This window comes from Chlorocebus sabaeus, chromosome X (genome assembly GCF_047675955.1).
Source record: "Chlorocebus sabaeus isolate Y175 chromosome X, mChlSab1.0.hap1, whole genome shotgun sequence".
Taxonomy (NCBI): Eukaryota; Metazoa; Chordata; class Mammalia; order Primates; family Cercopithecidae; genus Chlorocebus; species Chlorocebus sabaeus.
Genome location: NC_132933.1, coordinates 75,478,652 through 75,505,374, shown reverse-complemented (window position 1 = coordinate 75,505,374; position 26,723 = coordinate 75,478,652). Strand labels below are relative to the sequence as shown.

The 26,723-nt window shown below is 38.8% G+C and overlaps 1 protein-coding gene across 9 annotated transcripts in view; it reads right to left on the bottom strand.

Annotated features, from left to right (window-relative positions):
- Nucleotides 1–26,723, bottom strand: part of ATRX (ATRX chromatin remodeler) — a 300,487-nt gene that overhangs the window by 204,965 nt on the left and 68,799 nt on the right. For 5 of the 9 annotated variants that reach the window (XR_005237641.2, XM_007992126.3, XM_007992124.3 and 2 more), the window contains 4 exons: nucleotides 7,959–8,014; nucleotides 6,966–7,018; nucleotides 5,971–6,098; nucleotides 3,214–3,327 (listed from right to left, as the gene is read on the bottom strand). Coding sequence is in view for 8 of the 9 variants with exons in the window: in XM_007992126.3 (XP_007990317.3) it covers nucleotides 3,214–3,327; nucleotides 5,971–6,098; nucleotides 6,966–7,018; nucleotides 7,959–8,014 (351 nt within the window). In the remaining variant the exon portion in view is untranslated. Of the gene's footprint in view, nucleotides 1–3,213; nucleotides 3,328–5,970; nucleotides 6,099–6,965; nucleotides 7,019–7,958; nucleotides 8,015–8,909; nucleotides 8,948–26,723 lie in introns of all 9 variants that reach the window. The other 4 variants (XM_007992127.3, XM_007992129.3, XM_007992132.3 and 1 more) reach the window with 2 other exon arrangements.

Sequence of the window (26,723 nt, the reverse complement as noted above, 5' to 3'; positions counted from 1 at the left end):
GCAATCCTCCCACCTCATCCTACCTAATGGCAGGTATTACAAGCCTAATTTATTATAATCACATTATTTACAAACTCCAGTTTGATCTTGGGTATTCATATATTCTGTATTCGTTTTAACAGAAACAAATACACCACAGCATACTTCTTCATTTCAAATAATTATTCCATTCAGATAAACTAACAACATAAATAAAATGTAGAATCTGAATGTTCATCCAATGTTAAGTAATGCTTACTAAGCATCTTCTGTGTGCTTTGGTGCATATATCACTCAAGAATTAAACAAAACTAGGTAATTCTTTGGAGATTTTCTCCCACATGTGCACAAGGAATCAAATATAAGGATATTCACCACAGCACTAATTAGAAAATTAGAAAAGGAAAAATTGGGAATAGCTTCCTATGTGGGAAATGAATAGTGACTTATTGATACCACATAATTCTATAGAGCAGTGAAAAATAAGCAAACTAGATGTACATTTACTGACATGAATACAATTCAAAAACAATGTTAAATGAAAAACGTTCCCAAATGATATATACAGCATATTATTTTGTTATATTTTTAAATGAAAAATGTTTTATGAATACATATATAAAAAACATAGAAAAACATGCACACACATGCACATGCATAAAACTTCAAGATAATCATTACCTGTGGGGTGGGAAGAAGGGGAAATGGATGAGAGTAGGACTGAACCAATATTTTACTTAAGTGAGATCTGAAGCAAATATGGTAAAATGTTGAAATGTTACTTTATGTACTTGTTGCTGTACACATGTTTAAATTTTTTATTTTTAGTTATGAAATATATTTAAAATTGTAACACAGGGTATAAATGAAAAAGAGGCATTTTCACTTCTGAGCTCAATACATTTTAATGGTTTTAAAGAGAGAACAAAATTATTGTGTCATGTAAAAAAGTTAGGTGTAAAATATACTTTCTAACAATTAAAACTGGGAAAAGAATGTCAAAACAGGGTATGATACTGAAACTTAAAGAAAAAAAAAAATCCGCTCCTGAAATGTTAACTTTAGCCATATCTTTGTGTTATAATATTATTCCAAATCAATATAAGACTTTGTATATAAAGTTTACATTCTTGACAGTTTCCTATGTTAGGCTTCAATTTTGGAACTAGCTTTCTTAAAAAGTTTAAATATTATCTACACCAATTCAGCATTTCAGATCACCAATTTATCTATATATGTGTATATAAAGTAAACCTAGTGTTAAATTTCCTGTGTGATTTCTGACAGCTTAAAAATGTAACAAATCATTAAGATGAAAACAGACGTGAAAGATTTAAGTGCTACTGATAGCTATAAATGTTATGTATTCCCTTAAGCGTGATACCAAAACATTCCTACACAGAACAGTCAATAAAATGTTCCTGAAACTTATCAGCTGAGACCAAATGCCAGCAGCATACCAAAGTAGCACTAGGAATACCCTCATCAACAACAGTGGTTCTTTTATTCTTTCAGCCCTTATCCACATTTCAGACATTGACTGCTCCAGGGTCCCTTCCCAAAAAAACACCACTTAGGCACTCTGTACACCAAGTGTACACAATGCAGAACACTTAGTTATTTGTCTTCTCCAGAGAACCTATGATCAGAGGAAAGAAACTCTTACTACTGATCTTTACCATCACTTTCTAATTGAGGATTCTCTTAAATTTTAAGACTACTACCTTAGCTTTAATGAGCTCTGTTGCTGCAATGGCAGTTTCCCTACTATGAACCAGAGTCTCAGAAAGATTCCTTATGCTCAAAAGGAGTTGACTACCCCTTTGTGGACAAAAGACTAAACACTATTTCCTTTATTTTTGCCAACAACCTTACAAATTATTTAATCTGACAATGAATATATATAACATTTTATAAGTATAGATATATTTTACTGGTTCCATCAAGATAATCATAGCATTAAAATAAAAATCCACACAAAAATTTCACCAATATAAGAGCTTAACTATAATTTCACAATTATATAATCTGATCAATATTAAATGGATATGCTTTCACTACACTTCTACTTAGAAATTTAGTGTCATGTTCTATCATTTGGAGATTCATTCCTTTTACAGTTATGAATTCTGGCTCTGTTAAGCTGCCCCAAAATATATATACACACTATCTAAGAATCACACACAAACAAGTGGGACACATAGTCCACTATCATACATTTCTAAATAAATATAAACTTTTTATAGATGGTTAGCCAATACTGAGAGAGAGAGTGTGTGTACGTGTGTGTGTATGCATGTGCGTTAATTTTTTTGAGACAGGGTCTGACTCTGTCATCCAGGCTGCAGTGCAGTGGTACAATCACGGCTCACTGCAGCCTTGATCACCGGGGCTCAAGTGAGCCTCCCACCTCAGCCCCCAGAGTTGCTAGGACTACAGGCATGCGCCACTATGTCCAGCAGATATTTTTATTTTTTGTAGATATGGGGTCTCACCATATAGACCAAGCAGGTCTCGAACTCCAGGACTCAAGTAATCCTCCTGCCTTGGCTTCCTAAAGTGCTGGTATTACAGGTGTGAGCCACCACTCCCCACCGTTTGTGTGTTTAAGGGAGGATAGACAGACAAAGGGAGAGGCGCCTCCGGCAGACAGAGGGAGGGTTATCAGCTCTAGCTCCCTACTCCTTCCTACTTATGTCCATGTTGCTGTTCTTAGATTAATGGATCTGAAACTTCAGTGTACACAAGAACAAACTGGGGTACATTCTTGACCTCATCAACAGAAATTCTAATTTGTGAGGAGTGGAGTCAAGGGACTTGCATTTATAATACCCCAAACTAATACTAATGCAGATGTATGTCACTCTATGCAACTCTAACTATATATAAAGTTACCTGGAGGCCACAGACAAGATTTTGCATAAATCTAAAATTCTTTTAGGGTTGGGGGGGAAACATAGTATTATGGCATATATGTATTACAGAACATGTGGAAGAAGGAAATGCTAAGCTTCTTGAGATAACTTAATAGCCACTGAAGGCAAAGGTGTTTTGATAAATAGTGTTTAACCTTTTCTGCTTCAGAGCTCAGAGAGAAACAGAAGTTATATTTAAGTAGTGCTTTTAATAAACAAAAGGCAGAAAAGTGGAGGTATTTTTAGTAAGCACATCAGATTTTCCAATATGGTCATAAACAGCAATTTAAATTCATGTTTCATTTTCACTTGTATTTACCTCCGCGTTTTTTGAGATTTTCAGTTTTCATTTTACTTCTGCTTCTAAATTCAGGCCCTTTAAAATCATCTTTGTCTTCATTCAGCACTGGCTCTGGCTGTACAATCACTGTACCTAGAATGATTTCATTTAAAAAACCATTACACATATTAAATGTGCAAGTGAAGTACAAGACTTCAGTTCAGATAAAGCCAACATTGCTGGTACATAGTTTGTTTCTTTCAAGCTTTAGATATTGGTATAAGGACCTCACAAAAGTAAATAAAACAGGGAAATAGTATAAGGGCCAGGTGTCAACAATCAGTTTATTTGTTGAAATATAGTTCATAAAAACAGGAAAGGGAGGTATTATGGCGTGATTAAAAAAGAAATGTGTGAATCAAATAGAAAGCCTCAACCCAGTTCTGAATTTTTATAGTGCCTATCACAAAAGCTGTTATGAATATGAACATCTATGCTAAGTTCCATAAAGAATTCATAAAATATGTGGTTCAGAGGGAAAAAATTTTTAAAGACATCCTATTTTCATAATCCAAATCATAAACTCAGAAAGATTTTTAAGGGTAGTTTTATACTGCAAGGGAGGGGTATTGGTGGGGGAAATGAAGTTCATTCTATTACTCCTGTATCTATTCTGCAGCATTTCCCAACCGGTATGTCAAAGCTTCAGTATTCTGTAAAGTCCTTAAAGAGTTTTTAGAGATTAAGATACTTTAGCTAAAGTACCCTAACAATAAATTGTAGAATGACATCATTTGTTGATCCCTATGTTAATATTTTAGAAAGAATGTCCTTCCTTAACTATAAAACATGTGAATTGAGGAGAGAGGCTGTCGATTTAAGTTTTCATTAGTTTTCTCAAGAGCAAATAAGACAGGCATAGTAAAAAGGGTTTAGGTCTCAATGTTTACCTACATTGCTTGGCTTAGTAACTGGCTATCATCGGCAACAATCAAGGAAGAAAAAGCAGGTAGTTGCCAGGGGCTTTCTCTGAAACATGGCTCTATGTTACTCAACAAGCAAATTTTGACAAGTTATAACATCTAGTTGGTAAATGAGTTTCTGAGTCTCTGAAAGGGTGTGGGGAGAGGACACAGATGATTGAGATTTTACAGACTGTAGTAAAATTAAATAATCCCCACCAAAAAAAAGTTATTCACAGCAATCATTGCATGTATATACTCTCAGAGAAGCCCCAGCATTTGAAAAGAACTAAAGATTTTAAATTAACAACAACAACAACAAAAAAAAAAAAAAAAACCTGAATTCTCCCTAGAGATTCTTCTAGGGAGAATTGGAAGCAAAGCAGCAGAGTGAAAAGAGCACTCACTAGGCTTTGGATTCAAGCAGACCTGGGTTGAAATCTTAGCTTCTCAATTTAAAGCTGAAAAAGTTCCTTGGGTTCTGAATTTGTTCCTTTATCTCTACAAGCAAAATAATAACTACCTTACAGTGTTGTTTTGAGGATTAAAGGAGTTAATTCTGTAAGAGCCTGGTACTTATATATACTCAATAAATATTACAACAATAATATAAACACCCAAATTTAACCTTATGAAATGGGTTTGTTTTTGTTTTGTTCTGACAGAATTAGGCATAGTTCAGGTTAGTAACATCATATGCTGACTTTCTTCCACAGTACCATTAAAACAAAAGTTTGAATTCCTATTTCTTATATCATAAACACTCCCAGTGACAACCACTGAGAATGTAAAAATCCAAAGTAAGTCACCACCTACGGGACTTAGACTCCCATGTTAGTTGTTTCTGCCCTTGGCCACCAAAACCATTATGTAAAATTGTCATAAATGATTTGCAAAGCTAAGTAAGTGGTAGGCCCCTATCTCTCTTCTTTCATTAATTTCCTTTCCTCATTTCATTTATCACCTTTTGTAACTTCTAATTTATCCTAGTCAAGGAAAGTCCCATCCCTCCTACCTACCGTATATTTTAAATTTCCATAATTTGAAAATGTGTCATAAAAACATAGACAGGGAACAAGGTTTAATAAGCACTGCTGTAAAAGATCTATGAGAATGAATTTGAAAACTCTGCCAAGAGACTACAACATATTATTTAACAAAGAAAAAAATATAAAATTTGACTCTTTGAACCAAGTGCCCTGTCATTCTCATCATCCAATTATATTGCTCTCAGATTTGAGCTATGAAGAGTCCAAGATACTCATCTGGCTTTTTCCCCCATTATTAACAAGGTTTTATGGTTAGAACTTCCACAGTTAAGAGGTATGTGACAAAGTTTTTTTAAAAAGATAACAGCAAGAAATACAACTAAATCTATCTATGGTAGTTAACTTCAGCTTCTAGCCTTAGAGAATTTAAGAATGCAATAAGACTAAATTAGACTGTAAATGATTTTTAAGTTTTCAGGAACGGTCATTACATTTTTGTATAAAGCAGGCACATTAACATTGACTGAACCAAAACCTAATATAATAAAGTTTTAAACCTGCTTACACATTGAAGTATAATTTGGAAACTAAAGCCTCTTGTCTAAAACTCGATGGAAAGAAAAAAATAGATTTCATTCTTTACAAAACTAACTGAATATTCCAAATTTTTAACTTCGATAACACACATTATCATTGGCATACAAATATATTTCTAGACAACCACTAGGAAAATGCCATGTTTGGTCTTTTGTACATAGCTAACAGTAATCAAGTTCCAATTTTATAAAAATGATGTTTAAAAATTCATTTCAACTTTAACTTCATGAAAAATTAACACACATTACCTTTTGGCAAGCTTTGCATAGTAATATCATTTTCTGAATTTTCATTAGATGCATCTTCATTTACAGTTTCGTCATCCAAAGGTTTTTCATCATCTGATTCTACATACTTTGTTACAATTGAAGGTTTCCTATGAAAGAATTAAGTTCAAAGAATTATGAACATTTCTGACAACTGGAACAATACCCAAAGAACATAAATAACATGTTGAGATTGAGCAGTGGGTCTCAACCAGGAAGCACATCAGAATCACCTAGGGAAGCATGTGTGCCTACACTATATCACTGAAGATTATGATTCAGTAGGTCTGGAGTAAGACCAAGGCATACGCATTCTGAAAAAGCTACCAGGGAGACCTTGGAGGACACTCTTCTTTAAGAATCACTACTTTAGAGAATAAATTAATATCAAGCAAGCTTGGTTTTTAAGAGACATTCCCACTGCTTAGAAACAATGAAAGTCCAATAGACTAAGCGGCAAACTTCTAATAAGAATTATACTGCACAGTATATTGGGAATTATATTATGTTAGAAAATAGTTTCAGTTTTTATGTATGGCTTCACAATTTAGCAGAAAAAAGTGTTTTTTACCACTCTTTTTTCTCCTTGTAACTTACAACTATGATGACTAACTCCCCATCCTAGACAATTTCAAAAAACCCATTGCCTCATAAGGCATTCAAAAATTATTTTCTCCTTTTTCAAAGACATATATTGTCGAATGAAATAAACTACATATTGCAAGGGCCACTAATACATAATAAATCCTTTAAAAACCCTTTAAAATTCAAAGTTGGAATGAAAAATAATTGTTAAAATCAGGTGACAGATACAAAGGGATTCATTATATTATACTTATCATTTTTAAATATGTATATTTGTATAGAACAGTTAACTCAGAATAGTGCTTGACATGAGTTCAGAAAAAATTTGGTTCTAGAAACAGAAAATAACCTGAAAAAGAAAATAACTTTTTGTCCCTTCAACATCAACCAACCTCTTTGATCGTGACGATCCTGAAGACTTGGATTTTTCTGAAGAGCTAGTTCCCTAGATGTGAGACATAAATATAAAAGTGAATAAAACTCTCAAAACAGCACCCCTACAATTAGCTATTTCCCTATAGCAACTTCAATACGGGGATATAATGAGATGCTATTTATGTACCTAGAATATTTTTCTAAAAGGAATTCCAAAAACTAATTCTCTACCACATAAGGAACACAGATGCAAAAAAAATAAAAATAAAAACTAATTCTCATTGACTGCCAGGTTTCCTTGGCTGAAGATTAAATTTCTCGTTTTTCACATGGTTGTTGTCACATGCTGTGGGGGATACACTGCTGTAAAATGATCATGGCCCCAGTCAACAAAGACAAAACAAAGAGGCAGAAGTAATCAGATCTCAACAGAAGTAGGGAGTTTTAAGGCTCTAAATATGTTTCATTATTCTCTAAGCTAACATCTGGCATGAAGTAACTTCTACAACTTGCTTTGAGATACTAAACTTACCCTCATTTTGCCAGTATAATCAATATATTTTACTGGATTCAGTTTTTTTACAATAGGTAAAAAAAATTCCCAAAACCATAGTTGTAGACCTGTGTATCAGGCAAAGGACCTTGTTATGAGTTGCTAATAATAATGCTTAGCAGACTCTAGATACCAAGTTTTGAGAGATTTCACAACCATGAAGTTCATGCCCATAACATCCACCTCAAACACCTCTGGGGTAACATAAAGACAGTTGAATATCTATCTGTTGGAAAGTCTTCAGCTGTCTGACTTTAGGTAAACTGCTGAAGTGAACCACACAATAACAGAAACAATGAACACCTTCTCAAACTGGAAAACAACGAAACTGAAGTATCATAATGACAACTGGGTATCAGTAGCCCTCGACACATACATGTGTCTAGAAGCAATCTAACGACATATGCTCTAGTCGGTTAATAGTAACTAACAAATATCTCTAAATAATTATCCTTACCTCTTCCTTGCTGTTTTCCATCATATCAGAGTTACTTCCAGAACCACTGATTTTATCTAAAAAAGAAGAAATAAAGAATATTATTTATCTCTTTGATGCATTATCAAATAGAACATCAATACTTATAACTCCATAAACCCATTCTCACACTATGAAGTCTGGCAGTATTGTTAACACACTACTCACATTAAAATATTCCTAGAAGAGTTCTTTCACTAGAATCACTCTCCTTTTGCATACTAACCGCTCCTTATAAAGCATGAAATCTCTATAAAGATTACTTTGATATAAAAACATTTCCAGTTGCAGTTTATAAATATTACAAGACATTTCCCAGTAGAAGAAAATTTAAACTATTACACTGAAAATAAAAAACATACTACCAATAAAGTATATTTCATTTCACCATAAAATACTGGGAAAATAACAGCAAACTAAACCAAAATCAAGGAGAAGGAAATAATAAAGATTATGGCAGAAATTCATGAAACGGATGAAATAGGAAATAGAAAAACAATAGGGGAAAAAAAAATCAATAAAACCAAAGAGTAGTTCTTTTTCTTTTCCTCCTTTTTTTTTTTTTTTTTTTTTTTTGGAGATAGGGTCTCACTCCATTGTCCATACTAAAGTGCAGAGGTGCTATCATGGTTCACTTTAGCCTCAACCTCCCAGGTTCAGGTGATCCTCCCCTCTAAGCCTCCCAGGTAGTTGGGACTATAGGTGCGCACCACCACACCCAGATAATTTTTTGTGGAGATGGGGTTTCGTCATGTTGCCAAGTTGTTCTCTAACTCCAGGGTTCAAGTGGTCTGCCCACCTTGGCCTCCCAAGTGCTGAGATTATGGGCATGAGCCACAGGCACCTGGCCAAAAACTAATTTTTTAAAAAGATGATCAAGGAGGAACTTGGCCATTCAAGTTGGAATCTGCTAGGGATTGTATAACAACTTACCTGCGGGGGAAGAAAAGATGAACAAACTTTAGGCTAGACTGACCAAGAAAAAAAAGAAACAAGACTCAAGTTACTAGACTCAGAAATGAAAAAGAGGACATTACTACCAAACTTACTGAAATAAAGGGATTATAAAGGAATACTATGAACAACTGTATGCCAAAAAATTAAATAACTTACATGAAATGAACAAATTCCAAAACACAAACTACTAAAACTGACTCAAGAAGAAACAGTTGTGAACAGATCTGTAACAACTGATGAGATTAAATCAGCAATAAAAAAAGCTACCCATAAAGGCCCAAATGTTCTCACCACTTAATTATAACAAACATTTAAAAAAGGACTAATATCAATTCTTCACAAACTCTTCAAAAAACAGAAAAGGAGGCAACATTTCCCAACTCATTTTACGAAACTAGTATTGACCTGATATAAAAAATCACAAATAGAGAAAACTACAGGCAAGTATCACTTATGAATATAGATGCAAAAGTCCACAAAATATTAGAAAACTTCAAATCAGAAGACAGGCTAGAGACTGGGAGAAAATCTTTACAAAGTACACATCTGACAAAAGACAATTATCCAAACTATACAAAGAATGCTTAAAACTCAACAATAATATAACAAACAACATGATATTAAAGCAAGGAAAGAAAAAGAAACCTATGTGAACAGACATCTCACCAAAAAAGATATACAGATGCAAATAAGCACATGAAAAAATGCTCAACAATATATGTCATTAGGGAATTGCAAATTAAAACAACATACCCCTACACGCCTATTAGAATAGCCAAAATCCAGAACACTGACTATACCAAAACCTGCTGAGAAGGGTATGGAGCAAAAGAAACTCTCATTTATTGCTGGTGGGAATGTAAAATGGTACAGCCACTCAGGAAAACAGTTCAGCAATTCCTTACAAAACTAAGCATACCATACATAAAGCAGCAATCACACTCCTTGGCATTTATCCAAAGAAGCTGAAACCATATATCCACAAAATAACCTGCATGGAGATGTTTATAAACATCTTTATTTTATATAAACATCTTCGTTTACTTATATAAACATCTTTATAAGCAGCTTTATTCATAACTGCCAAAACTTGGAAGCAACCAAGATATCGTTTAGAAGATTAATGGATAAACAAACTGTAGTACATCCAGAAAATGGAATATTATTCGGCACTAGAAATAAATTAGTTACCAAGCTACAAAGAGACATGGAGGAAACAAATGCAGATTACTATGTGAAAGAAGCCAGTCTGGAAAGGCTACATACATATGATTACAACTATGACAATCTGAAAAAGGCAAAACTATGGAGAAAGTAAAAAGATCAGTGGCTGCCAGTACTCACAGGGGAGAAAGGGATGAAGAAACAGGCACAGCACAGGAAATTTTTAGGGCAATGAAACTATTCTGTATGATATCACAAAATGTTGAATGCAGGTCATTATATATTTGTCAAAAATCTTTAAAATGTATAACACCAAGAGTAAACCTTAACGTAAACTATGCATTTGGGGTAATAATGACATGTCAATGTAGGTTCACCAATGTTATATAACAAATGTACAACTCTCTTACGGAATGCTGATAGTGGGAGATGTTCTGCATGTGTAGAAGCAGGGGCATATGGGAACTCACTGTACTCTTTGCTCAATTTTGCTATGAACCTAAAACAGCTCTTTAAAAATACCTTTTTTCTGGCTGGGTGTGGTGGCTCACGCCTGTAATCCTAGCACTTTGGAAGGCTGAGGCGGGCGGATCACCTGAGGTCAGGAGTTCAAGACCAGCTTGACCAATAAGATGAAACCCTGTTGCTACTAAAAATACAAAAATTAGCTGGGCATGGTGGCATGTACCTGTAAACCCAGCTACTCGGGAGGCGGAGACAGGAGAATCGCTTGAACCCAGGAGGTGGAGGTTGCAGTGAGCCAAGATCGTCCCATTGCACTCCAGCCTGGGCAACAAGAGCGAAACTCAGTCTCCAAAAAAAAAAAAAAAAAAAAAAATCTTTTTTCTAATAAGGAAGACAGGAAATTTAAAATCTACAAAAACCCATAGGTAGGTAATATCATACTTAATGGTGACAGACTGAATGCTTTCCCCCTTAAGATCAGGAACAAGGCAAGGAAATCTGCTCTCGTCATTTGTATTCAACTTTGCACTACGGATTCTACTCAGAGCATGCATGTTAAAAAAAAAATTGAAAGGCATCAGTATTTAAAAGGAAGGTATGAAACTATCCCTATTAGAGGGCCAGGTGCGGTGGCAGATGCCTGTAATCCCAGCACTTTGGGAGGCTGAGGCAGGTGGATCACCTGAGGTCAGGAGTTCGAGACCAGACTAGACAACACGGCAAAACCCCGTCTCTACTAAAAATACAGAAATTAGCCGGGTGTGGTGGCGCATCCCTGTAATCCCAGCTACTAGGGAGGCTGAGGCAGGAGAATCACTTGAACCCGGGAGGCAGACGTTGCTGTGAACTGAGGTCACGCCATTGCACTCCACCCTGGGCAACAGAGTGAGACTCTGTCTCAAAATAAATAAATAAATAAAACTATCCCTATTAGAATATGGCATGATCTCATACATAGAAGATCCTAAGGAATCCACTAAAGAATTATTGGAATAGGCTGGGCACGGTGGCTCACACCTGTAATCCCAACACTTTGGGAGGCCGAGGCGCGCGGATCACCAGAGGTCAGGAGTTCAAGACTAGCCTGGCCAACATGGCAAAATCCTGTCTCTACTAAAAATACAAAAATTAGCTGGGCGTAGTGGCAGGTGCCAGTAATCCCAGCTACTTGGTAGGCTGAGGCATGAGAATTGCTTGAACCTGGGAGGCGGAGGTTGCAGTGAGCCAAGATCACATCACTGCACTTCAGCCTGGGGAATAGAGCGAGACTATCTCAAATTTAAAAAAAAAAAAAAGAATCATGGGAATAAAATTAGTTCAGGAAGACTGATGGGTACAAGGACAATAAACAAAAATCAACGTTATGTCTATACACTTGCAATGAATAATCTCAAAATGAAACTAAGAAAAGAATTCCATTTATAACAGAATTAGAAGGAAATAATTTACAAAAAAAAAAAAAGTACAAAACATACTCTGAAAATTATAAAACGCCATTAAAGAAATTAAAGATCTAAATCAGTGGAAAAACACTTCATGTTCATGAATTAGAAGACAACATTTTTTTTTAAATTAGGGACAGAGTCTCACTCTACTGCCCAGGCTGGAGTGCAGTGGTGTAATTATAGCTCACTGCGGCCTCAAACTCCTGGGCTCAAGTGATCCTCCTGCCTCAGCATCCTGATTAGCTGGCACTACAGGCACATGCCACCATGCCTGGCTAATTTTTAAATGTTGTGTAGATGGGGTCTGGCTATGTTTCCCAGGCTGGTCTCAAATTCCTGTCCTCAAGTAATCCTCCCACCTCAGCCTCCCAAAATGCTGGAATTACAGGCATGAGTCATCGCACCTCGCCAGTGATAAAACATTAAACACCCCTGAGATACAATTTATATACCATACAATTTACCCATTTAAAGCACACAATTCCATCAGCCACCAGGCCAAGCCACAAGATTTATCATTCTTATGATGCCAATGTTACAGAATCTTTGGGGGTGTCACTTTTCTGGCCAGAAACATCTGTGGCTGGTGGCACCTGTGCCAGAGTTTTGCTCGGGCCTGCTGGGCTCATCCCGCCTATTTGGCCTGGCCGGCTACACTTGGCTTATGCCACTGGCCTGTATCCTATGCTGGCCAAGGGAGACTGCATGAAGCAGCAAGGGGTATGTGAGCAAGTGTGGGGTCCAGCCACTGCGCAATCAGACATGCTAGGGGCTGCAGCAGGGCACGCATTTCCAGATGCCAGCATGGGCATCAGTTCTTTCTCTGTGAGGCTGCAGCTGGACCAGGAACACCACAAGCAGCATCCACAGCTGGCACCAGGGAACACGGTGGCACCCAGAAGGTTGGAGACACCAGGAACCGCAGAGAGAGTCACAGCCCTGGCTCAGGGCACTCCCAGGTCTGGGCTCCCCAAAGGGCTGCAGCTCTTCTTTCCTTCTCTTTACCTGCAACATGTCGCAGCCCTGTTTGTGTTACAGCTCTTTTAGCCTCATTCAGCAGGTCCCAAGTTCTTGTCCTGCACCCAAGAAGAATGAGGTACACAGAAAAGTGGAGAGTAAGCAAGATAAAGAGGGGCTTTATTGAGCAATAGAACAGCTCAGAGGAAACCCAAAGGGACAACTCCTTTCCACAGTCAGGGTATCCCAACAAGTGCTCAGCTCCTAGCAGAGAGGGTGGCTCTTCTCTGCTAGGCAAGTCGTTACTACAAGTGTTCAGCTATCAGCCGAGAGGGTAGCTCCTCTCAGCAGCTGATCATCCCATCACCTGCACAGCTCTCAGTAGAGAGGAGGCCCTAGTATGGGTGGTACCTCTCTGCAGGAAGGTCGTCCCATTGACTCTGCAGCTCTCAGCAAAGAGGAGGCCCTAGAGTGGGTGGCACCTCTTTGCAGGAAGGTCATCTTGTCATCTCTGCAGCTCACAGCAGAGAAGAGGTCCTAGAGTGGGTTGCTCCTCTCTGCAGCTGGTTGCCTGACATCTGTACAGCTCTGGCTGAGCCTGGGGCTTTTATGGGCCTCAGAGGGGAAGATGTGCACGCCAACTGGTCCGGGGCGGGCCCAGAAAAGGCACCACAAGTTCCCACTCTGATTCATGTGACTGGCAGCCCAACCCCCAGCCTTCAGGCTTTCCATGGCCTGAAGGTGGGTCCTCACCAGGGACCCACCATCTTCTACTCAGGAACCTGTCTACCTCCTGCTGCTGTTCATGGCACCCAGGCTGTAGATGCAAGGGGGCACCTGCAAGTCAATGATGAACTGCCCTCAGCCCTGCCTCAGCTTCCCTATGTTTGTCAGTACCCAAAGTCTGGAGGGGGCCAAGGCAGCAGGAGGCTGGCGTGTCAGCAGTTCCCCAAGCATGTGCACACCTGGCCAGGCTGCAATAGCATCCAGGCTCGGCCCCAACTTTGCCCCAAGATCACAGCAGGTGCCAACAGCAGGGAGAAGCCAGGCAGCAGGAGCAGGCACTTCCAAGCCTATGAGGGCAAGGCAGGGGCCTTCCCTGGCCCCAAGAGTGCAGAGACGCCTGGGTCTGCAGCCCCCCCACGATTTGGGTGGCTGCAGCTGCACCCAGTGGGGCAGGGCTCCTGCCTGTCCCATAAAGCAGGAGGCCCAGGTCTACACCCACGATTTGGGCAGCTATAGCTGTGCCCAGGAGGGCGGGACTCCAGCCTGCTCCATAAAGCAGGAGGACTGGATCTGCAGCCATGGTTTGGGTGGCTGTGGCTGCACCTGGGGCTCCTGCCTGCTTCATGGAGCAGAAGGCCAGGGTCTGTAGCCGCAGTTTGGAAGACTGCAGCTGCACCCAGGAGGGTGGGTCTCCTGTGTGCTCCATGGAATGAGAGACCTGGGACTGCAGTCATGGTTTGGCCAACTGCAGCTGCACCTAGGAGGGTGGGGCTCCCGCCTGCTCCCAAGACTCAAGAGCACAGGGATGCCCAGGTCTACAGCCATGGCTTAGGCAGTTGCGGCAGGACCCAGGGAGCTCCTGCCCCAACTTGGAAGGGGCAGGACTCCTGCTTGCCCCTGGCTCCCACCAACTCTATAGACCGTGCAGCCCTGGCCATGTCTCCCTGCTGCAGCCAGTGTGACGGCAGCAGCCACTCCAGACGGCCCACCACTGCCATCAGCAATACTCCACAAACTAATCTATAGATACACTGCAATCTCTGTCAGAATCCCAGCTGACTTCTTTGTAAAAATTGACAAGCTCATTCCAAAATTCATATGGACCAGGCATGGTGGCTCAGACCTTTAATCCCAGCACTTTGGGAGGCCAAGGTGGAAGGATCACTTGAGGACAGAAGTTTAAGAACAGTCTCAGAAACATAGTGAAACTCCATCTCTACCAAGAAAAAACAGAGTTAAAATTCATAGGGAATTGAAAACATTCAGAATAGGCAGATAATCTTGAAAAATGAAAAGTATGAAGACTCACACTTCCTGATTTTGCCAGTACTCCACAGTCTTGATTGCCATAGTTTTGTAAAACTACATAACAACTTTGGTACAACTTTGCACAAAACTGTAAAACAATGCAATCAAGACCATGGAGTACTGGTAAAAGGACAAACAGATGAACAGAATAGAATTAAGAGTCCAGAAATAAACCCACATATCTATGACCAGCTGATTTCTTTTTTTTTTTTTGAGACAGGATCTCACTCTGTCACCCAGGCTAGGGTTCAGTGGTACAATCATGGCTCACTGCAGCCTCAATCTCCTGGGCTCAAGTGATCCTTCTGCCTCAGCCTCCCAAGTAGCTGGGACTATAGGCACACACCACTAAGCCTGGCGTTTTTGTTTTTTTTAAATAGAGATGGAGTCTCACTGTGTTGTCCAGGCTGGTCTGGAACTCCTGGGCCCGAGTACCCTTCCGGCCTCAGTCTCCCAAAGTGCTAGGATTACAGACGTGAGCCACCATGCCCGGCAGGCCCACTGATTTCTGACAAAGGTGGCAAAACCATTCAATGAAGAAAGGATCGTCTTTCAACAAATGATGCTGAGACAACTGGATAGAAACCTACAAAAAATGAAGCTGGACCCCTACCTCACAATATATACAAAATATTAACTCAAAGTAGACCAAAGACCTAAATGTAAGAACTAAATCTATAAAACTTTTAGGAGAAAACATGGGGGTAAATCTTCATTACCTTCAATTTGGTAATGGATTCTTAAAGACACCAAAAGAATGAGCAACAAAAGGAAAAACAAATAAATAAAAGTTCATCGAAATTAATAACTTTTATGCTTCAATTAAAGACAACCCAACTGGGTGCAGTGTCTCGTGCCTGTAATCCCAGCTACTTGGGAGCCCGAGGTGAATCGCTTGAGGCCAGGAGTTCAAGCTCAGCCAGGGCAACATGGTAAGACCTTATCTCTAAAAAATAAAAAATACTAGCTGGACATGGTGGCACACAACTGTAGTCTCGTCTACTTGGGAGGCTGAGATGGGAGGATTGCTTGTACCCAGGAGTTCAAGGCTGCAGTGAACTATGATCTTGCCACTGCGCCCCAGCCTGAGCAACAGAGCAAAACCCTGTCTCTAAAAGTAAATAATGACAACTCAAAGAATAGGGGAAAATATTTCCAAATTATATATCTTATCCAAGTGTCCATTGAAGTATGAATGGATAAACAAAATGTGGTATATACATACAATGGAATGGTATTCAGACTTCAAAGGAAATGAAATTTTGAGATACACTACAAAATGGATAACCTTCAATACATTGTGCTAAGTAAAATATGTCAGAAGGACAAATATTGTAGGATTATACATATATGAAGTTCCTAGAGTAGTCAAATTCATAGGAAGAGAATGTAGAACGGTGTTTGCCAGGCTAAGAAGAGGGAAGATTGGGGAGTTAGTATGCAATGGGTACAGAGTTTCACTTGGGGAAGATGAAAAAGTTCTAGACATGGATGGGGGTAGTGAATGCACAACAATTTTACTTAATGTTACAGGACTGTACACTTAAAATTAGTTAAAATGGTAATTTTTATGTTACGCATATTTTACAATGAAAAAGGTACAATATATAAAGAATTCTTACAAATCAATAATGAAAGCATAAATACCCATTTAAAAACTGGGCAAAGGGGCTGGGCATGGTGGCTCACGCCTGTAATCTCAGCACTTTGGGAGGCCGAGGTGAGTGAATTGCTTAAGCACAGGAATTCAAGACCAGCTTGGACAACAAATTAAGACCCTGTCTCTATAAAAAATAAACAAAAATTAGCTGGGCACTGTGGCACACACCCATAGTCTTAGCTACTCGGGAGGTTGAGGTGGGAAGATCATTTGAGCCAGGGAGGTTGAGGGTGCAGTGAGCTGAGATCACGCCACTGCACTCCAGCCTGGGAAACAGAGCAGGACCCTGTCAAAAAAAAAAAAAAAGACTGGGCAGAGGGTTTGAATAAAAATTTCTCCAAGGAATATATACAAACTATAAATAATCATGTGAAATGATGTTCAACATCCTTAGCCTTCAAACAGTTGAAAACTAAAATCACAATGAGATACTACTTCACATGCACTAGAATGGCTAGAGTCAAAGTCTGTTATTAACAATGTTTGGCATGGATGTCAAGAACTCACAATCTTTATACACTCCTGGTGGAAAAGTAAAATGGTATCTCCACTTTGGAAAACAGTTTGACATTTCCTCACACAACTTAACATAGTTACCATATAAATCCAGCAATTAAGATTCCTAGGTATATACACAAGATAAACAAAAATATATGGCTACACACAAAACTACATACCAATATTTACAGCCGCATTATTCCTAATAGCCAAAACATGGGAACAAGCCAAATGTCCATAAATGGATAAATGGATAAACAAATATGGTATACACATATAATGGAATATTATGTGGCCATAAAAAGGAATAGAGTACTAATACATGTTACAACAGATATCTTGAATACATTATGCTAAATGAAAGAAATCAGCCACAAAAACACATATTTATATGATGCCATTCATATGAAAGTCCAAAACAGGGAAATAGGCCAGGTGCAGTGGCTCATGCCTGCAATCCCACAACTCTGGGGACCTGAGGTGGGCAGATAACTTGAGGCCAGGACTGTGAGACAAGCCTGGCCAACACGGCAAAACCCCATCTCTAATAAAAACTACAAAAATTAGCCGGGTTTGGTGGTGCACGCCTGTAATCCCAGTTACTTGGGAGGCCAAGGCACAAGAATCACTTGAACCTGGAAGGCAGAGGTTGCAATAAGCCAAGATAGCCACTGCACTCCAGCCTGGGCAACAGAACGAGACTCTGTCTCAAAAAAAAAAAAAAAACTCAAAACAGGGAAATATAAAAAATAAGAAAGTAGATCAGTGATTTCTTAGAGCTAGGGGGTCATAGCTAAAGGGTATGGAGTTTCTTTTTGAGGTGATAAAAATGTTCTAAAATTGACTGTGGTGATGGTTGCACATATGTGTAAATATTAAATATACTAAAAACCACTGAACTTTATACTTTAAATGGGTTAATTGTATGGCATGTATTTCAATAAGGATGTTTAATGTTGTATTACCAGGTACAGTGGCTGATGCCTGTAATCTAAATACTTTGGGAGGCCACGGTAGGAAGATCACTTGAGGCCAGAAGTCAGAGACCAGCCTGGGCAACAGAGCCAGGCCCTGTCTCTATGGAACATTAAAAAATTAGCTGGGTGTGGTGGCATGTGCCTGTAGTCTCGGCTACTCCAGAGGCTGAGGCAGTCTCAGCTACTCAAGAGGCTGAGGCAGGAGGATCACTTGAGCCTAGGAGTTTGAGGCTGCAGTGAGCTATAATTGCACCACTGCACTCCAGCCTGGGCAACAGAGCAATATCCTGTTTCTTTTTAAAAAGAATTTATTACCCATTAAATAAATGCAAATTAAAACCACGAGACACCATAAATATCAAATGGCAAAAAGTTCAAAATAGTATTAACACCCAGTGTTAACAAGAATGTGGAGAAAATGGATCACTCATACATTGCTGTGGGAATATAGAACAGTACAACCATTCTGGAAAACAGTTCAAAAGTTTCTTTTAAAAACATGAACATGCAAGAGCAGAAAAGATAACTATTAGGTACTGGGCTTAATACCTAGATGATAAAATAATCTAAACAATAAACCCCAGTGACGCTACTTTACCTATGTGACAAACCTTCACAGGTACCCCTGAACCTAAAAGTTAAAATAAATAAATAAATATCAATAAATAAATAAATAAATAAATAAATGCACTGATAGAGTCCAATGGAGTTTAAAAAAAAAAAAAAAGAAAGAAATGCAAGCCAGGTGCAGTGATTACCTGAGGTCAGGAGTTCATAACAAGCCTGGCCAACATAGTGAGACTGTCTCTACCCAAAATAAAATAAAATGTAAATGTAGTTTAATTAATTTAATAAAAATAAATGTATAACCATCATATGAACTGCAAAATGCACTCCTGGCATTTATTGCAAAGAAATGAAAACGTAAATTCATATAAAAACTTATATATAAATATTCACCACCAGCTTTAATTGTAACAACCGAAATCAGGAATTGGCCCAGATTTGCTTTAACAAATAAATGATTAAACAAACTACAGTACAGGCCAGGCGCGGTGGCTCACACCTGTAATCCCAGCACTCTGGGAGGCCAAGGTGAGTGGATCACCTGAGGTCACGAGTTTGAGACCAGCCTGGCCCACATGGTGAAACCCCTCTCTACTAAAAATACAAAAATTAGCCGGGTGTGGTGGTGCGTGCCTGTAATCCCAGCTACTCTGGAGGCTGAGGCAGGAGAATCACTTGAACCTGGGAGGCGGAGGTTGCAGTGAGCCAAGATCATGCCACTGCCCTCCAGCCTGGGTGACAAAACGAGACTCTGTTTCAAAAAAAAAAACTGCGGTACAGGTTGCATATCCCTTATCCAAAATGCACAGGACCAGAAGTGTTTCAAATTTTGGATTTTTTCAGATTCTAGCATATTTGCACTATTCTGGTTTATTCACATTAGGAATTTAGCATCCCTAATCTGAAAATCCCAAAGGCTCCAATGAGCATTTCCTTTGAGTGTGTCACATCAGCACTCAAAAGTTTCTGATCTTGGAACATTTCAGATTTCTGATTCCAGGGTTAAGGATATTCAATCTGTATATCCATACCATGGAATATTATCCTGCAATTAAAAGGAAAGGACTGTTGATACATACAACAACATGAATGAATCTCCACAGAATTATGCCAAGTGAAAACACTCCAAAACACCCCAAAAGATTACTTACTATATAACTCCTTAAACATATTTGAAATGACAAAATTTTCAAAATGGAAGACAGATTAGTGGTTGCCAGGTGTTAAGCATAGGCAGAGGTAGGGGGAGGGAAGTGTGTGTGATTATAAAATGCCAAGATGAGGAATCCTGTGTTGATGAACTATTCTGTATCTCAACTGTGGTGGCAGATGCATCAATCAACCCAGGTAAAAAAAATTATATAGAACTTTAACACACACACACACAAGTACAAGTAAAATGGATGAAATCTTGATTAATAGATTTTATCAATGTCAATATTCTGGTTGTGATATTGTATTCTAGTTTTATATGTTACCATTGGGGGAAACTGCTAAAGTGCATAAGAGTTCTCTTTATATTAGTTATTACAACTGCATGTAAATTTATAATTACAAATAGAAATTTAAGCTTAAAAAAATTCTCAGCAAACTAGGAATAGAGGGGAACTTCCTCAACTTGATAAAGAGCATTTACAAGAAACCTGTAAAGCAAACATACTTCACTGTGAAAGACTGAATGTTTTCCCACTAAAACTGGCAACACTAAGAAGATGTTTGGTATCATCATTCTTCTTCAATGTAATACTGGAAAATACAGAAAATCCTAGCTAATATAATGAAGCAAGAAAAGAAATTAAAAGGCATACAGATGGAAAGGAAAAAATAAAATTATCCCTATTTGCAGGTGACATAACTGTCTAAGTAGAAAATTCCAAAGAATCTACAAGAGGGGGGAAAATACTATTTAGAACTAATAAGTAAGTTCAGCAAGTTCACAGGATACAAGGCCAACATAAAAAGTCACCTGGGCTGGGTGTGGTGGCTCACGCCTGTAATCCAAGCACTTTGGGAAGCCGAGGCAGGCGGATAACCTGAGGTCACGAGTTCAAGACCAGCCTGGCCAACATGGTGAAACCCTGTCTCTACTAAAAATACAAAACTTAGCTAGGCGTGGTGGCAGGCGCCTGTAATCCCAGCTATTCAGGAAGCTGAGGCACAAGAATCACTTGAACCCAGGAGGTGGAAGTTGCTGTGAGCTAAGATTGCACCACTGCTCTCCAGCCTGGACAACAAAAGCAAAACTCTATCTAAAGGAAAAAAAACAAACAAAAAGTCAACTGAATTTCTATATACCTGCAATGAATAAATGGAATCTGAAACTTCATTTTATTTTGATTTTATTTTTATTTTATTTCTAGTTTTTTGGGTTTTTTTTCTGAGACAAAGTTTTGCTCTTGTTGCCCAGGCTGGAGTGCAATGGCACGATCTCGGCTCACCACAACCTCCACCTCCTGGGCTCAAGCGATTCTCCTGCCTCAGCCTCCCGAGTAGCTGGCACTACAGGCATGTGCCACCATGCCTGTCTAATTTTGTATTTTTAGTAGAGACGGGGTTTCTCCATGTTGGTCAGGTTGGTCTCGAGCTCCCGACCTCAGGTGATCCGCCCGCCTCGGCCTCCCAAAGTGCTGGGATTACAGGTGTGAGCCACTGTGCCCGGCCCAGAATCTGAAACTTTAAAACAAAAGAATTTAAAACAGCACTCAAAAACTTGAACTACTTGGGTAAAATTCTCACAAAGTGTGTGCAAGATTAGTATACAGATAACTACAAACACTAGGCCAAGTGAGAGTTTCTGTTGACTCCTTTTCTTCCTGAGTATGGTTTAAACATTCCTATCCTTTACATGTGTTTGGTTGATAACGATCCCGTTTTATAGTTGTTTCTTGTAGAAAGGATTCAAGTTTTTCTGTACACTTTTTAATGTTTTCTGTTTTCTACTGGCTCTATTGGTCTATTAATCAATCATCAAATTCACTGACACTTCTACTGCTACCTTGCATGTCTTGTTAAGTACAATGATGTTATTCTGAACTTAGTAATTTATTCAGAAATTAAACTTTTCAGTTCTAGAATTTCAAAATGGTTTTTAACAGTTTCTATTTCTGCACTGAAATTTTCTACCTGTCCATTCATCATGAACATATTTGCCTTTTTGTACTCAAATATGACTATAATAGCTGCTTTAATATTCTTGTTGCTAAGTTCAACAGATAAGTCAGTCTCTATTGATCCCTTTTCCCTTTGAGCATGGGTCACATTTCCTTTCTTCATCTATCTAGTATTTTGGACTGGACACTGGGCACTGTGAAAAATAAGACACTGCATTCTGTTAGATTCTTCCAAAGAGTTGACACTTTTGTTAAAACAGACAGTTGGCCAGGCTCAAGCCTGTAATCCCAGCACTTTGGGAGGCCAAGGCGAGTGGATTGCCTGAGGTCAGGAGTTCAAGACCAGCCTGGCCAACATGATGAAACCCCATCTCTATTAAAATACAAAAATTAGACAGGCACAGTAGTAGGTGCCTGTAATCCCAGCTACTAGGGAGGCTGAGGCAGGAGAATCGCTTGAACCCGGGAGGCAGAGGTTGCAGGGAGCTGAGATTACGTCACTGCATACCAGCCTAGGCAACAGAGTAAGACCCTGTCTCAAAAAACAAACAAACAAACAGATAGTTAACTTACTTGAAATGAAACTCCAAACCCTTTCCACCCTGTAGTACCAAACAACTCAAAGCTTTAGTTCTGTTCTTTTAGTCCTAATCAGGCTGGTTGGAATCTGGGGTGCACTTAGGCAACTGGACCAGAGCTATCGGTAGAGTTTTCGTGCGACCTGGTTTTCCCATTCTGTGGTTCTTTTTGAGGTGGGATCTCTCTACTCATGTCAGAGCTGCTGTGGTCTCACTAAATCTTTTCCTTGATTTCACATCTAATAAGACTATAGATTTTTATCCAAGTCTTAAGTGCCACAGATGGAGCTAAGTGGATCCTTGGCTGAAGCAAAAAGGATTAATGGGGAAAATTCAGTCATTGCCACTTCTTTCTTCCATGTGTTAACTCCCCTCCAGTTTATCTACTTTGTTGATATCTAGCCTTCAGTATGCTGCCCAGAATTTATAATTGGTATTTGTGAGTGACATCTGTTTGTACAACTGGAGATACCACTACTGAAGGAGTTCCTCAACTAGTGAACACAGGACTCCAACAACATAACATTACTCTAAAGAGAAAAAGAACTTTAAACAAATACTGAACTATAGTTACATTTCTTTAATGTGATGGTATGGTTAACAATTCTGAAACTGTGGGTACAATGAGGACTAGACAAATGAATACAAATAAATTGGGGAAAGGCCGGGCTTGGTGGCTCACGCCTGTAATCAGAGCACTTTGGGAGGCTGAGGCAGGTGGATCACCTAAGGTCAGGAGTTCCAGACCAGCCTGGCCAACATGGCAAAATCCCATCTCTACTAAAAATATAAAAATTAGCTGGGCACAGTGGTGCACACCTGTGGTCCCAGCTACTTAGGAGGCTGAGGCAGGAGAATCGCTTGAACCCAGGAGGTGGAGGTTGCAGTGAGCTGGGATGGTGCCACTGCACTCCAGCCTGGGTGATAGAACGAGACTCCATCTCAAGAAAATAAAAAAATAAAAATAAATAAATAAATTGGGGATAGGCCAGGCGCAGTGGCTCACACTTGTAATCCCAGCACTTTGGGAGGTCGAGGCAGGCAGATCATGAAGTCAAGAGATCAAGACCATCCTGGCCAACATGGTGAAATCCCGACTCTACTAAAAATACAAAAATTAGCTGGGTGTGGTGGCGCGTGACTGTAGTCTCAGCTACTCGCTAGACTGAGGCAGGAGAATCGCTGGAACCTGGGAGACAGAGGTTGCAGTGATCTGAGATCACACCACTGCACTCCAGCCTGGCAACAGAGTGAGACTCCATCTCAAAAATAAATAAATAAAAACATAAAAATAAATAAATTGGGGATAATAGGAACCAGGTTTCTTTCTGTTGGAGAAAGAAGTTAAAAATATGAAAAGGGGAAGTCTAGAAAGAAGACTGTGGAATTGAATTAAAATTAAAAGTATCAGTATCAACTCATGAAAATATAAAACATATTATTAGCTTTCTCTGTGAAAGAGCTTGGAAACAAAGACATCTTGGTGGCAATGAGCACATCACACACCCTGATCTTGATTTCCAAACACTATATCCCACTAAAAGAAATCAGAACTCCTGGGAAAAATAACTGATTCTGGGGCTGGGGAACAGCAAATGGAAAGCAAGCTTTGAATACTTTGAGGGGACAGAAAGAAAGAAAGTGTTCAAGAAATGATGAGGACTTGTAAAAAGGTCAGCGGGAGCCATCCAGATGGGGTTCCTACTAGCCAAAACTGATGCAATTTGAGCATCAAAATAAATAATGACAGAGAATATTCATGGAAAAATTGTAAGTACATACTGATACAAATAACTGAATAGGTTAGAACATGAACCCCTCCCTTACAATAATATATCAACTCATAAACACAGAAGGAAAGACAGATTAGAACATCATCATTTTGAACCCATCATAGGAATAAATTATTCAGCTAAGAATCACAAACGTGTGCTGTGATAAACAGACTTTCTAGGAATGGCCCACAAGATTCTACACCACTAATCCCCAGAAACGATCAATGTGATGACATATCACTCCCATAACTGTGTTATGTAATATAGCACAGTTGATCTTAAACTCGACAGATAACCAGGAGGAGATGAGAGGGAGGGGGACCTAATCTAATCACATGAATCCTTAAAAACAGAAAAATTTCTCCAGCTGGTAGCAGGTGGCTGCAGAATTAGCAAGCAAAAAGCTAAGTCAAAGAGCTTCAAAGCTTGAGAGAGACTTGATGTGCTGTTGCCAGTTTTGAAGATGGAGGGCATCATGTGAGAAGAAATGAAGACACCTGAAAAGAGCTAGGAGGGGGTCCTGCCCAATAGTGAGTGAGAAAGAAGGACTTCCAACCTATCATCATAAGGAACTGAATTCTGCCAACAACCTGAATTGAGCTTAGGAATGGATTTTTCTACAGTCTCCAGAAAGGAACCTAGTCCTACTAACATCTTGACTTTGACCTTGTGATACCCTGAGAAGGGTCCAGCAAGGCCCAAAGGACTCCAAACCTACAGAACTGTAAAATAACAAATCTGAGTTACTTTAAGCTGCAAAGTTTGTGGTCATTTGCAAAAGAAAACATAACTGAGTTAAGTTTTGATAATAAAAAGAATACCTTAGTAATCTCAAAGTGCCCCCCATTAAATTAGTTATTAGTTACAATGGAATACATCATAACTTTATACTGGGTTTATCTAGCAAACACAACCATAACCAAACAACCTAAGTTGACATCACTAGTAAAGGAGCAAATCACATCATGTGCCATGTAATAGGATGCATGGAGAACAGAACATCACTTTATGTAGTATTCCTGCCAAAAATATATAACCTGAATCCAATCACAACTAAACAGATAATCCCGAGGGCCATTCGACAAAGTAATACACCTATACATTTTTAAAAAAGTCATAGTCCCAAAAGGCAGACAAACTGCTTCAGATTTTTAAAAGACCAAAGAAACATGACTACTAAATCTTGAACTTGATCCTGAATTTAAGGGGGAAAAACTTATCTATGAACATTACTGGGGGAATTGATCACATAAGAACGGGGACTGTGGCTTAAATAACTTCATGTTATTTACTTTACCTACCTATTTAGCTTTCCCATTCTTACTACTCATTACTTCCTGTATTTTGGTGTTGCCATTTCAAATTATTTTCCTTCTCATTTCAGAAAACCTGTAATTTCCTCTAGTATAGTTATTCACTCTAGTGTAGATTTGTTGACATCAAGTTCTCACTTTTTGTTTGCCCAGATATGGCTTGATTCCACCCTTCATTTATGAAAGATGTTTTCACTGAATATATAGTTCTATGCTGGCAATTACAATCACATGCTGCATAAAGACATTTCACTCAATGACTGACCACATATACATCGGTGGTCCCACAAGATTGTAATACTGTATTTTTACTGTACCTTTTCTATGTTTCCATGTGTTTAGATACACAAATATTTACCATTGTGTTCCAATTACCTACAGTATTCAGTACAACAACATGCTGCACAGGTTTGTAGCCTATGAGCAACAGGCTATAACATATAGCCTACGTGTGTAGTAGCCTATGTAAGTACACTCCATAATGTTTGCACAATGACAAAATCATCCAACAATGCTTTCTCAAAAAAACATATCCCCATAGTTAAGTGATGCATAACTGTATTTTTCTTTGATATTTTAAAGAAATCATTTCGTTTTTATCTGCCTTCTATCATTTCTGTTGTTAAGTGAGCTGCCAGTATTACTGTTATTCCTTTGAAAATAATATTTTTTTTCCTCTGGCTACTTAAGAGATTTTTCTCTTGGTTTATGTTCTTTAGGAGTTTGGCTATGACATGCCTAGCTGTAGTTTTCTTTATATTTATCCTGCTCAGGGTTCACAAAACTTCTTGAATCTCTAGTTCGATGTCTTTCATCACTTTTTAGAAAATGCTCAGCCCGCATCTCTTCAAACTGGACTTTTAACCAATTTTCTTTCTTCCTTCTAGAACTCTAATTACACATATAGTTGAACTTTTCACTATAACTCTCTTGTACTTTTTTTGTACATATCGTGTGTGTCTGTGTGCACGTGTATTGTAGTTACCCTTGAAAACCTGAAAATGCTAACTGTTGCATGATACAAAATGTTTTTTAAAAAAGGGAACCAGGTACAATGGCTCTTGCTTATAATTTCAGCTACTCAGGAGGCTGAGGCAGGAGAATCATTTGAGGCTAGGAAGTTCAAGACCAGTCTGGACAACATAGCAAGACCATGTCTCTAAAAAATTTTTTTTTGAAAATTAACCAGGCATGGTGGCACACACCTGTATTCCCAGCTACTGGGGAGGGTGAGGTGAGAAGATTGC